Raw genomic sequence first — 14,380 nt, forward strand, 5'->3', positions numbered from 1 at the left:
CTCCCACAATAGTCACAAGATTGCCCTGTCGGCACAGCACTTGATGGACACAGCAGGTAATGGTCTGCTATCTTGGTGGGCGTAGCAGGAGGCAAGTCTATCATCTGGAGCTGGGCGGTCACAGGTGAGCGCACCAATCAGTTCCTAGCCTAAGGAAAGGTTCTTAATCCTTAAGAAATGCCAACGTTGGGAGGGGGAGGGAAGTCAGTTACAGGAGGTTACCAGAGAAGCACAGTAAAATGCAGATTTAAGTCCTTGCCTTTGGTATTGATTAAGAGTTTCTAGAGAGAAGGTCATCTCCTTTCTTCTTCCTGGTACAGAGAGGGAGGCACCTTTTACAGATAGAGATTTACCTTCCAAATGTAAATGTGTCCTAACGAAGGGCAAGTTCTATTCCTCAGAGCCTCCTTCCCTGTCCCAGTTTATCAAAAGCAATCAGCCTCAAATAGTCCTGATGCCAAAGAGACATATCTTGGGGTGGTCAATTTCAGGTCCCTACAAGGTCAAAGTTTACTTTTTTCCAAATTTATTGCCAGTTAAAAAAATCAGTCTGCAGCATCAGCAACTTTTCACTTTCTTGCACTGGGTACAGCTGCCCTGGCCGCGGCTCCCTGCCGGCGGCCTCGCTCCTCCTCGCCAGCTCTGTCGCTTCTCCACCGGGGCTCCTTCTCCACCTGGGCTCCTTCTCCGCGAGGCGGCTCTGCGGCCTCCTCCAGTTTGCGTGTCTCACCGTTTTCTGACGTCACTCTTTTCAGTATTTCTGTGTCTTCTGAGCAGAACACTGTATTTTCATCTTTTCAACTAGTCCGAGAGGCTCTCCCCTCAGTTCCTTCCATTTAAATTTACTGACTGTCATGTTTGTCTCATTTCTGTTTTCCTGTTTGTTTTCCTTTCCTTACTCTTTTCCCTGTCTGTGTTGACTTCTTTAGCAAATGTCAAGAAAATGCTAGGAAGCTGTGCTTCAAACCGTCCTTCATTTATTTACTTTGACTCTCTTGAAATCCCTCTTTTACATGACAGGAAACAGAGACGCCAGGAGCACAGGCGGCCATTTGGATGCAGCGCAGCAAGGGCTCCTGGAAGCGGGGCTTCCCGCGCGGCCCGGCCCGGAGCCGCAGCGAGGCCGCGTGTGCCCGGCGAGGCCGGACCGGGAGCCGGGCGGTTCTCAAGGGCCCCCGCCGAGCTCCCCGCCCGCGCTTCCCTCTCGAGACACACGGGGACCCTGGACGCAGCCCGCGGCCCGCAGACCCCGGTGGGACTGTGGCCCGAGCGGCGCCGCCCGGGCGGCGGGCCCTGCCTCGGGGTCCAGGGCCGTGGGCTCCTGAGGGTCTGCGTGGAGGAGGCGGCGTCGGGCACCGAGAAGCGGGCGACCCCAGCGCCGTCCCCAGCGGCCTGGCCCCGCCGCGCCTGCGCCGCTCCCGACGGGCCGCCTCCCGGGAGACCGGGCCACGCGGCGCTTCCTCGCAGGCTCTTCCCCTGAGGAAGAGCTGCAAAATCAGGCACTTCGAAAACCGCGCGCTTAGCAACCATCGAACTCCGTTTTACAGGACCGGAAAGTTGAAAAACCGTCGAAAGAAACCCCAGTAGCCGCCTGTGACCAGCTGTCTGAAGACCAGATGCCACCTCCTGACATCCGGTGCAGACGGGGCATATCGCCCTTTACCTCTAAAATTCCAGAAGATATGCCTCTCGCTGACTCGGCGCGGAAGCAGCCGCCCCCTCCTCCTCCTGCCCCCTCCTCCCCCTCCTCCTGCCCCCTCCTCCCCCTCCTCCTGCCCCCTCCTCCCCCTCCTCCTGCCCCTCCCCCCTCCTCCTCCCCCTTCCCCTCCTCCTCCCCCTCCTTCCCCCTCCCCCCTCCCCCTCCTCCTCCCCCCCTCCTCCTCCCCCTTCTCCTCCCCCCTCCCCTTTTCCCCTCCCCTCCTTCCCCCTCCTCCTCCCCCTCTTCCACCTCCCCCCTCCTCCCCCCTCCCCCCTCCCCCTCCTCCTGCCCCCTCCTCCCCCTCCTCCTCCCCCCCTCCTCCTCCCCCTTCTCCCCCTCCTTCTACTCTGAGTGCTCTCCGGTGGGAACACTGCACAGTCATGCTTAGCTGAAGGGCTGCACAGCCAGCTTTCCTGGACATCTCTTTTTTTTTTTTTTTGCTAGTTTATAACTTTCCATCCTCCTCACTTTACTCAAGTCATCCTCATTTATCCTAACTCCAAAGTGAGAAATTACTTAACTAATTTGATAGCTGTTTTTACCGAGGGAGGATAGATTTCTATAAGATCATCCAGTAAAGCCCATTAGCCATCCTGGAACTTACTGGAGCCCTCAGTGAACAGGAACGATGTATGACTTTGATCTAGTACCCTGATCCCAAATAACCCACACACACAAGGAGGAAACAGACACCAGAGGTCTCGAGGCAACAGTTAAATGTTTGTGTAACAGCACAACCCAGGGTGGCAAGGCTGTGGACCTGAGCTGACTCCAAGCTCACTCAGCCCCTGGACCTCTCTTCCTCATTTGTAAAGCTGTGACGTGACCCACCTCCCAGAACTCCATTCAGGTTTAGACAAATCAGGTTTGCAAAGATGGCTATGAAAGTGCCTGGCATTCACTTGATGGGCAATAAAACATTGTCTCTTTCCTTCCTTCTTTACTGAATGCATCTGCCACACTATAAAAACTCTAATAAAAAACACTAACTCAGAAGGATATCTGCAGCTCCACATTCATCGTAGCACCATTTACAACAGCCAACATTTGAATGCAGCCTGAGTTCATCCATAGGCGAATGGATAAAGAAGATGGGGTGTGTGTGTGTATGTAGTGGAATACTCTTCAGCCATAAAAAAGAATGAAATCTTGCCATTTGCAACAACATGGATGGACCTCAAGGGCGTTACGCTAAGTGAAAGGAATCAGACAGAAAAAGACAAACACTGTACGATCTCTCTTATATGTTGAATCTAAAGAAAAAGATTTAAAAACCAAGCTCATAGACACAAAGAACACATTGGCAGTCACCAAAGGCAGTGGGTAGAGGGTAGGAGAAATGGGTGAAGGGGGTCAAAAAGTAAAAAATTAGCAAAGACAGAGTCTTTAACATTTATGCAAACCCTAAATTCTGTTTATTGAAAACACTCATCAAGAATACTTGGTGGGCAAGTAGCACCTCATGGCATTTACCCACCTCAAGGATTTTATAATCTTAGAGCATGGAGCGTGTGCTGGAGAAGTGGGTGTAAAAATAAATGGGATGGGGGCTGGCCCCGTGGCCGAGTGGTTAAGTTCGCGCGCTCCGCTGCAGGCGGCCCAGTGTTTCGTTAGTTCGAATCCTGGGCGCGGACATGGCACTGCTCATCAGACCACGCTGAGGCAGCGTCCCACATGCCACAACTAGAAGAACCCACAACGAAGAATACACAACTATGTACCGGGGGGCTTTGGGGAGAAAAAGGAAAAAATAAAATCTTAAAAAAAAATAAAAAAATAAATGGGATGATGAAAACACAGTAGGTGCTGTGAAAATTATTTCAGTTCTTAGACAAGGGATCGAGCCAGAAATAGGGCGACATTTCTACGTTGGAAGCTGGAATCCGGAATTTAACTATTGAAATATTCCTGTGTCATCATTCGACAAGTGCTCACAGAGAGCCCACATAGACCAAACACTCAGCATTGCTCCCAATAGGGGTTTATTATTTTAGGCTTATAGTTAGAGCTGAAGGAGAATCCAATAGGTTATGTTTAAAGGTTTTAACCAGTTAAGATAAAGGAAAAAACTTTAATGTGGCTTGTTTTAAGCCATAGGGATCTGTCACTGTGTTTACTGAGGCGGCTTTTCAGCTTACCCTCGGGCTGTTTATAAGTTTGGGAATGTTTTATGTTGGCCATGATGGGTTGACCTTGATGGTTTATTTGCTTGATTACATCTTAAGTATATCGTGCAAATAAATAAAACTGTAAGAACTCAACTCCTAGCATTTTAGATGAAACGCTGATCTATGGGTTGCAGTCCCCTGTCCCCGCCCCCACACTGTGGAAGGTCAGGGTGAGTGGACACTCTCCAGCAGGGGAAATGGCAGTGAGCCTTGATGCTCCCCTTTTCTGAGTCCAAATGTTTGCACCTGGTCCCCTGAGAGACCAGGTCCCACTAGCCCAGACTTTATCCACAGACAGTTCCCAGCACAGCCTTCAGAGAGGGATGAAGGGAAAAAGACAAAAGAACAAAAAACAAAACTCTGGGAGTGGGGGTTACTGCCGTCCTGCACCTGAGACACCAACAGGCTGACAAGGCTGACGTGCAGCTGTAGACACAGACTTAGCGTCAACGTACTTCGATGCATTTCAGAATGATTTTCAACAACAAAATTGAGATAATAAAAGATTATCTGATTATTTAAATAGACATATCTCTGAAGAAGATATTCAAATGGCCAATAAGCCCATGAGAAGATGCTCAGTATTAGGGAAATGCAAGTCAAAACCACAAGGAGACCTCATGTCACACTCAGTAGCTGACGAGAATCAGCAGACAGAAAGTTACAGGTGTTGGTGAGGATGTGGAGCCCTCATCCTCAGCTGCGGAATGTCAAATGCTGCAGCCACATGGGAAACAGTCTGGCTTTTCCTCAAAAAGTTAAACATAAAGTTACCACATAACCTAATAATTCCACTCCTAGGTATCTACCCAAGAGAATGGAAAACCTACATCCACACAAAAAACTCGAATTTTCATAGCAGAGTTATTTATAATAGCCAAATAGTAGAAACAACCCAAACGTCCATCAATCAATGAACAGATAAACTGTGATATAACCATACAAGGGAATATTATATAACCATAAAGAGGAATAAAGTTCTGGCATGTGCTACATTGTGGATAAATCTTGAAGATATTATGCTGAGTGAAAGAAGGCCACAAAAGGCCACATATTATCTGATTCCATTTATATGAAATGTCCAGAACAGGCAAATCTATAGAGACACAAAGTAGATAAGTGGTTGCCAGGGGCTGGGGGAGGGGAACTGGGGAGTGATAGCTAAGGAGTGTGGGGTTTTTTTGGGGGGAGTGATGAAAGTCTTCTAAAATTGGATTTGGTGATGATTGCATAATTCTGAATATACCCAAACTATTGAAATATACACTTTGAAAGGGTGAATTTTTTGATATAGAATTATGTATCAATGAAGCTGTTATTTTTAGAAAAGATTATGTGATTAATTCTAAATAAAGAAGAATTGTCAATGAATTGAAATACTTCATTTCCCATGCATTCTAGTAAACTGATACTTTACTGTCTTTGCCTAAGGAAAGAGTTTGTTTTTATACATGTTTTTGATCCAGCAGGAACTGAAACTGAACTTGAGCAAGGCCACATGCACGCCTGGACCCAGAAAGTGAAGAGGGAGGGGAGGACTCAGAACACGACTGAGAAAGAAGCCGAGTCTGAGAAGTGGTAACGGGGACGGCCAGGCTGCCCAGGTCCCCGATGCCAGAGCCACCCCTGGGCCCCAGGGATGCTGGCCTGCAGCTGGGTCCCCTCCACAGCTGTCACTCTGAGCACAGCTGTCAATGTGCGTGAGCAGCACCCTGTGTGTCTGCACGATGCACTCTCCCAGATGATGCAGCAAAACCATCTTTGTGCTTCTCAGGCTGAGGGCTGGAAACAAATTATGCAGAGTAATACTGAGAATTAAAGGTTTTTGAATTAGATTTTTTTCTCTAGCTATTAGTTTCTCTAGCTAATTAATAGGTAATAGTTACTCTGTTACCATATTTTGTGCTGTTGTGGATTTGTTTATAATTCTTTGGCGGATTTTTGTAATTTACCTTAAAAACCTGTGATTGTTACTTTAACAAATATCTAAATAAGCATCCCAGGTCCTTTACTCCTCCTTGCAGGGGGCCCCTTAGTCAATGGTGTTTAAAATCGTGGACCTGGAGTCAGACAGACCTCGATGAGAATTCTGACTCTTCAGTCGATCTGCTGAGTGATTCTGAGCAGGTTACTCAATCTCTCTGAACCCTTCATCCACAGAGTGAGATGGTGTTAGGCTTACGCTTGGCCTTCAGTGAGTTGTAGGGTCGCTCTTCAAACCCCTCCAGGCTGTCCACATCCCTCCCCTGACCTGAAGCCTCACACTGGGAACGATGCTGTGTTAAATGTCTGAGTTGGTGCTAAATTTGGGAAGCAGCGGCCTCTTGGCAGCGACTGTGTGCTTGGTTTTTGCCCTCGTGTTTGCACCTCTTTTTAACAGTGGAGCTAAGGGTTGACGTCAGCCGCACTTTCCGGCGTCCAGTCATGTTTCTGTGCCTCCGTCCTCACCCTGAAGACCACATCACTCCAGAGTCGTCCAGTTGCCTGGTCTCTGCAGCCTTTCCTGAAGATGCGCAGTGAACGACGTTTAGATGGGCCTCACAGAACTGGGGCATCTTTTCTGCCTGCCGCTTCCCGGAGAGCTGACAGCTTACAAAGACTGCCACGTTCCCCGCGAGGAAGCAGCAGCTCCCTGCAGGAAGATGGTGCAGGACTTCCCACTGCACCGCTCTTTCCTTGCTGAGCTCTGCTTAGAGGTTCTTCAGTCGGCAGAGGGGCCTTATTCCATTCACACCCATTAGGGCCAGGAGCTCTGATTTTGAAGATAACTTGAAAAAGTAAAGTATTGGGTACGTTTTCAGGTGAAGAGATGTGTTTGTCCCATAATTACACTGTGTTAAGTTAGTTTAAATACGTAAAACTTTGAAATGCTTTTGAATCATCAAAAATACAACGAACAGGAACGGTGATGTGGGCGGAGGGGCAGCCATGCTGAGCCGCACTGTGTCGTGCTGGGCTGCGCTGGGTCCTGCTGTCATGCTGTGTGGGCACTAGGGGAGGCAGGGAGAAGCCTCCTGCCGGGTAGAGGAGGGGCTCCGCTGACCCAGCCAGCTTCCGTCTTTGTCCCTGGCCCTCTTCTGTGTCCGCAGCGCAGGTGAGAGCTCCACCATGTGGTGGCCGTGCTCCCTTTTCCCCGAGGGCAGCAAGCACAGGGCTCCCAGAAACTCCAAGTCTCCTTTGGGCCAATTTTGTCGAGTTTTACGTAGTTCACCCTCGTGCTTGCCGCTAAATCAGCCAGAGGTGGGTGACTACACCCGGCCGCTCCTGGGCTCCGGATCCTGTGCCTGCACAGAGAGGGCGGCCTCCCTCCTCCGGCCTGGGAGTGCACGCAGGCCCCTCTGGTTGCCACAGTCCTGAATGTCAGGGGATGTTCCGGAAGTGCACACCTGGGCGGCCCTTCCAGAGGGAGGTCTAGAGCTTCTTACTCCCAGAAGCCTCCATCTGGGCAGGAGGGGAGACGTGCCCAGGAGGAAAAGTGCAGCCTGTGAGCAGAAGTCGGGCTCCACAGCTAGGTGGGACAGAACACCAACAGGGCGCGATGAAACCTAAAACTGAACCTGACGCGACTTCCAGGCGGGGAACAGGGCAGCCGACATTGAAGCCGACTTGAGAATAGCCAGTTGCAGTGTGTCTTCGAGTCCGCAGCGCTGCCTGTCCTGCTGAGTCCGAGCCAAGGGGGGCCTCGCCTGGCTCACGAAGTGGCCATGGCTCCTGGTGTTCATCAATGAGGGCTGCTGTGTGTGTTTAACTGTCTTCTCCCCTCAACACAACTGCACTGTCCTAAGACAGCCGAGAGACTGGCTACTCCTTCAAGGGCCAGACTGCTTTCATACAGCCAATGGTAGGTTAGGAGAAACCAGAGAGAACTGACCCTCAAACAGCAGCTGAAGCCCCAGGAGGGAGCCCAGTGTTCTAAACTGGGTCCTCGCTGGCTCTCAGGTGCCATGACCTGGACCTCACCACAACCTTCTGACGACCCTGGCTGACCAAACACCCGTCTGGCCAGGGACTTCCACAGAAACAAAATGCCCCTGGCCAGTGTGGCTCCCCAGACCTCAGTGGGGAGCCAGTGGATGCACGGGAAGCGGTACCTGCAGTAGTTCCCCCGGAGCTGCAGCTCAGACAAAGATGCTGGGCGGCCAAGGAGCCAGCACCGGCGCTTACGAGTTACCTAGGACTCTTCAGCTAGGATTTCCTCTTTCTACAACTTTGGTCATGTCGACAAAAATAATCCATAACCAATCTATAAGTGAAGATTTGGGTGAGTTTATTCTGAGCTAAAATCTGAGGACCATGGCCCAGGGCCTTTCTTCCCAAAGGAAGAAAGGGCACCGAAGAAGTGAGGTATACAGAGTGGTTATATACCCCCAAACAGGATATTTCACATATGATTGAAATGTCCCTCCCACAATAGTCACAAGATTGCCCTGTCGGCACAGCACTTGATGGACACAGCAGGTAGTGGGTCTGCTATCTTGGTGGGCGTAGCAGGAGGCAAGTCTATTGTCTCGAGCTGGGTGGTCACAGGTGAGCGCACCAATCAGTTCCTAGCCTAAGGAAAGATGCTTAATCCTTAAGGAAATGCCAACTTGGGAGGGAGAAGGAAGTTGCACCTTTATCTCACGGGCCTTTGTTCTTGCCATAGGGAATATCTAAAGCAGATATACAATGCATGCTCAACGCCTTGGTCAGGCCCTTTTGGAAAGACAAGGTCAGGCCGAATTAGGTTTACACCGAATGGCTTCCTTATATACTCCAATATATCCTAGTGCTTGCCATTTCTATTTGTCAATGTCTTCACGTGTACAGGGAGTCTTCAAAAGGAAAATGAAACCTGAAGAAACCATCAGCCCAAGAGCCCATACACCTTTTTAAACAAAGAACAGTAAACTGAGGGAGGCGACAAGACAGACGGGCCTGGGCTCAAGGCAGTAAATCGTGGGACGGTGATTAGGAAACATACGGGGGAACCAGCGGGAGACCGGGGCTGTTCTAGGAGGTTGGTTTGTGGAGATTCCCCATCTTTGGTGGTAAGAACGTTCTCATCTTGGTGCAGGAGGGCCCCTTCCTACCAGCTTTTATGCCCTGATTTTAGGTAGAAAGGGGCCTCAGAGAGCCCTTCTTGCATCTGCTGCTTCTCAAGATAATCAATATACCAAAGTGGCGTGTTTTGGGGTGGCGTGTCCTGAACTTCTTCGGATCCTTACCTAAAATCCATGTGAAATACCATTTCCACAGGACTCACGGCTCACCAGCAATGCTGTTGGTTAGAAGTAGGTCCAGATAGCGGAGCAAATACCAGTTAAGTGTGTCTCGTCCCTCTGGCATTTTCCTTTGTTTAAATGGTAATTTGCACTATTGGCACAAGGCACATTTTCTATATATGCATGAGCAGGACTCATCAGTCACAATTGCTGCTTGCAGTCCCTGACCACTGTCACTGATGAGAAAGACGATTGTTTCTTCTCCTTCTCCTCTGGAACATGAAGGCCTTTGATTTTTATGGAACCCCTTCTCCACTGCTCAAAGCATGGGGGTTCCCTTTCCCCAAGAGAATGGACCCATGCTGACCCAGGGCATCCTACTGTGCTCCTTGGGGCCACAGGCACCCCTGGAGGAGACCTCCAGCTGCACACACACTAGCTGTGAAGGTAGATATCACCAACAGCTTCACAGGAAGAGAGAAATGCTGGCTTACCTCGAGCCTCACACAGTAAACATCCTTCAAAGTTCCTTTTAAAGTGCCGCCTAACTCTACTCTGAGTTCCAGCTCCATCTCCCCCTTTCTCTCTCTCCCTTTTCCTATGTAGCTTGCATCTCTCTTCTACTTCCCTGGACAATTCTGCTCCAGCCCTCAGCTTGCACCTCACACTCAACAAAACCCAAACCCAAAACCCAAACCTTACCAGCACCTCAGCAAACATCTTTCTTTTTCTTTTCTAAACAGGACCCTTGTAGGTCTTTCATCCTACACTAAGTAAATAATCAAAGTATTTGCCCAACAAAATAGAGGTGTTTGAGGGGCCAGGGGCAGAGGGGGTCCTGCTGCTAATAAGGCCATACATACACAGGTGTCTATGGGGATGTGTGTGTGCCTCCAGTTTAAATGATTTCACACTTTTTTCCAGTGATATGCTGCTGCTGTTTTTTTCTTTTTTTGAGGAAGATTAGCCCCGAGCTGCCAATCATTCTCCTCCTTTTTTTTTTTTGCTAAGATTGGCCCTGAGCTAATGTCCGTGCTCATCTTCCTCTACTTTATATGTGGGATGCCTACCACAGCATGGCTTGCCAAGTGGTGCCTTGTCCACACCCGGGATCTGAACAGGTGAACCCCAGGCCACTGAAGTGGAACGTGTGAACTTACCCTCTGTGCCACCGGGCTGGCCCCACTGCTCTTGTTTTTAAAGCTTGTTTTTAGCACTGTGTCTTAAACAGTGATAATGTATCTTGGCTCAAACAGCATGTGTGCTCATGAAATGCTCCCAGTGCTGGCCCAGCTGCCGCCCACACATTGACCCTCCTGCAGGAGACTTCACCACCCCTCATGCCCTCACTCTCCACGCACCGGCCAGCCTGAGCTCTTCACTCCCTGAATGAGCTGGGCTTCCTCTCACCACTCACCAGGCCCCTTCAGTGAGTCAACCCATTCTTCTGTTGTCCACTTTGACCACCCTCTCTCCTCCCCCACCTCCCTGCCTCACGATGCACCAGGCCTTGCTCCTGCGGCTGAGGTCCCTCCTGTGCTCAGCAGTCCTAAGGCGTTGCATTCACCGCCTCCCCCTGCTGGGCTGCAGGTTTCCCAGCTCCATCCTCCCTTTGCCATGCCAGCTCCTGGCACAACAGGGGGCACATGAGATTAAAAATACAAGTGAATGAATCAATGAGAAGAATACTTTATATTAAAAAGCGCTTTCCTGATTTTGACATCAAAACTGAGAGTGATGACCACTCCTTGGCTAATAATGAGGTTTGTGTCTGCTTGACACAAAATCAGAGCATTATTCAGTTAACTGGATATATTTAAACAGACAATCAGGTAAGCAGCTAGAGAAGACATCTGTGAATTGGACATTTACCTTGATGTAAAGGCTTCGTCAAGCCTGTCACCTCAAGTAACCGTCTGCCCGTGTCCACAGACAGGCTGTCTTTGTAAAGCTACAGTGGGGCATGCGTATGATGACTGGTCATTGTTATGATTTGCAAAGGCATGGCAGGATGCGCTGGTTGCTAGGAAGACAGTGTCTAGAACTAGATGCTATGCCCAGGTGACATGGCTGGCTTCAGGCAGCTTTGCAGTCATATTAATGCTGCAGTTTCAGGAGGTGAGGCTGGAGGCACAAGAGACACGGTGAGTCCTCTCCAGGCATCCCTTCACAGCATGGGCAGAATACGGTCACCCCGAGGCATTTTCCCTGGAGAAGCTGCCCCCTCACACCATGTTGATGCATCAGAGTATTCCTTTTCCCAAGCCCCAGAGGCAGTCCTGGGCAGGACGGCTCCGAACAGCAGACTTGATAATTCCCATGTTCCTGTCAAATCCTGTGCATATGAGTTATCCGTGACCCCCACTGACACAGAAATGTGACGCCCCTGATCACATACCCTAACTTCGACCAAGTGCATAAATCAATAAACAAACCGACAGTCTTCCTTAATGGAGACACGCTCAGAATAATACACCTGTGAGAGGCCCAGCAAGACAGATCTCCCCAGTGCTCCAGTGAACACAGGGTCACGGAAGCAAACAATTGGCAGTGCTCTGAAGATTCTGAGATGACCATTGGCCCCAAAATATTTCCTCCGGAACTTGCATTTGCTTAAACTCCCAGGTTAGAGTGATTAATGGGTAGTCATCATTGTTTCAATGCCTGCGTTCGAGCTGTGGCCTTGACCTGATTGGCTCCGTGACCTGGCACAGGTAAGTTGCCCTTGCAGGGTCTCATTCTCCTCGAGAGGAAGTATCACAAAGCCACACATTTAAAAACCAACAGAAAGCCTCAACTTAAATTAAGAAACATCTATTTATCAAACGCCGTTTATCTGGATAGAAGCGAATTCAAAGGACAGGTATCAACGAAGAAGATGTTTTCTCCTTAAGAGCCTCCGCTCCTTGCATCATCATGCAGAGCCTCCTTGTGGCCTGGTGTCCGGCAGGTGGAAGTGCTTGCACGCTGAGCTCCTGCTGCCCAGCTCTGCTGAAGACACCGGGCCATCACAGCCTGAACGGGTAGGTGTTGGGTGCAGACCCTTGGAAGGATGCCCACAGCAAGCCCAGCAGGACACGAAGAAGTGCACCGAAATCAAGGTCTGATGTTTGGATAGAGGCTAACTCCACATTTGCACAACTGTCATTGTAAAACGACAACAGAGATGTTTGCAAATCATTGACTTAATAATTGTTTAAGTCTTTTCAAAGACTTCCTCTGGACGGAAAACAGCCTTGCCAACACCTTGAGGTTAGCCAGGTGAGACCCATTTCAGGTAGTAATTGGAGATTAGGAAACAAAATTAGAACTCTGCAAATGTTTAATGCCTGAGGGTGATCTGGCTAATAGAGAAAATTCTATTTATTTTCCTCTCTTCATATTCTTCCCCCCTCCACCCCCGTATTGCCCTCAAGGAACATGAAGACTACAAGGTGATATGGGAACCAAACATACAACTATAATGGTGTTTCTATGAGGAAAAGTGTCACTAAAAAGTGTAGGAGGGACACTTAAGTCCAACTTGGGGAGCTCAAAGATTTCCTGGAGGAAATGGCCACTGTATTAATCTGGGTTGCCCAGGGAAACAGAACCAATAGAATATACATATATGTTTGTGTGTGTGTGCATCCACATATATGATTTATTATAAGGAACTGGCTCACGCACTTACAGAGGCTGAGAAGCCCCAGGATTTGCAGACGGCAAGCTGGAGACCCCGAGGAGCCAACAGTGTGAGTTCCAGTGCGTGTCTGAGTCCAAAGGCAGGAGATGATCAAGGTCCAGCTCCAGCAGTTGGGCAGAGAAACCAAATTCCCTCATATTCTACCTTTCTGTTCTATTTGAGCCTTTAATGGATTATTGAGGGGGGAGGGAACTGCTTTACTCAGTCTACTAATTCAAATCTTAATTTCATTCAAAACACCCTCACAAACACACCCAGAATAATGTGTGACCAAAGATTCTGGGCATCCTGAGCTCCAGTCAAGCTGACACACCACAGCCACTCAGGTGTGACCTGAAGGATTAGTTTCTAAAGCATCATACTCCAGCCTAGCCCAATGACTATAACAGGAAATATTTTCCAGTGCTCAAAAAGAACAAAGCAGGTTCTGATGGGGAAAGGTCTCTAAGGTATACCAGTGAACAAGGCAATTCTCATAATAATTACATATTTTATCATCTCATTCTTGTAGAAAAGAAAAAGATACATATTTGTAAATGTGCATATGTGCATCCAAGGCACAGAAGGAAGCAGAAAATGCACAACACTGACAGCGATTGTTTCTGGGAAGAGGAGGAGGGAAGGGGCTGGAAGGCCCACAGTCTGTACTACCTTTACTGTGGGAATCTTCTATAAAGAGTGTATTCGTGCAACTCACACAACAAGAGATAAAACAAGGAGGTAATATGCAAATAATTATATATGAATATTATTAAACAAATAGAAGCAGTTGAAAATAAGGCTTGGAATATAACTTGCTGCGTCCCTCCCTCATATTAACGAGCACAGAGCTGACTACTACCTGCTTGCATGGAAGGGGTGAGGAGTGTGGGGACCTGGAATTGGCCACCCCAAGATATGTCTCTTTGGCATCAGGATTATTTGAGGTTGATTGCTTTTGATAAACTGGGACAGGGAAGGAGGAATGGAACTTGCCCTTTGTTAGGACACGTTTACATTTGTAAGGTAAATCTCTATCTGTAAAAGGTACCTCCCTCTCTGTACCAGGAAGAAGAAAGGCGATGACCTACTCTCCAAAAACTCTTAATCAATACCAAAGGCAAGGACTTAAAATCTGCATTTTATTGTGCTAGTCTGGTAACCTCCTGTAACTGACTTCCCTCCCCCTCCCAACGTTGGCATCTCCTTAAAGATTAAGCATCTTTCTTTAGGCTGCGAACCGGATTGTGGCGCTCATCTGTGGACCGCTCCCGCCCCCCCCCCCCCCCCCAGCCCGAGGCAACACACCTGCCACCCCGCGGCGTTCACTGGGACAGTAGACCTATCTGTCGTTTCCATCAAGCGCTGTGCTGACAGAGCAGCCTCGTGACTGTTGTAAAAGGGACTTTTCAATCATATGTGAAACACCCCATTTGGGGGCTATATAACGACTCTGTGCACCCCACTTCTTCGGTGCCCTTTCTTCCTTTGGGAAGAAAGGCCCCGGGCCATGGTTCCTCATAAAGCTTTGTTTAATTTTCTCTTGCTATTCTGTCTCATGTGAATTTAATTCGTTCTCCAGCTAGACGAACCCCCATTTGGGGAGAGGAAATGTCCTCCTCCCCTACAGGAGGTAGAAGGAAAG

General features: G+C 49.0%; 1 protein-coding gene across 3 annotated transcripts in view; it reads left to right on the top strand.

The window, feature by feature from the left end:
- Positions 1-5,921, top strand: part of CFAP97D2 (CFAP97 domain containing 2) — a 38,116-nt gene extending 32,195 nt beyond the window's left edge. Inside the window, exon 4 of one of the 3 annotated variants that reach the window (XM_070239300.1) lies at positions 1,548-1,714. In XM_070239300.1, coding sequence (XP_070095401.1) covers positions 1,548-1,587 — 40 coding nt within the window. In that variant the 3' untranslated portion in view covers positions 1,588-1,714. 3 annotated transcript variants of the gene reach the window in all.
- The last annotated feature ends 8,459 nt before the right edge of the window (positions 5,922-14,380 follow it).

The sequence above is a fragment of the Equus caballus genome, chromosome 17 (genome assembly GCF_041296265.1).
Source record: "Equus caballus isolate H_3958 breed thoroughbred chromosome 17, TB-T2T, whole genome shotgun sequence".
Classification (NCBI taxonomy): Eukaryota; Metazoa; Chordata; class Mammalia; order Perissodactyla; family Equidae; genus Equus; species Equus caballus.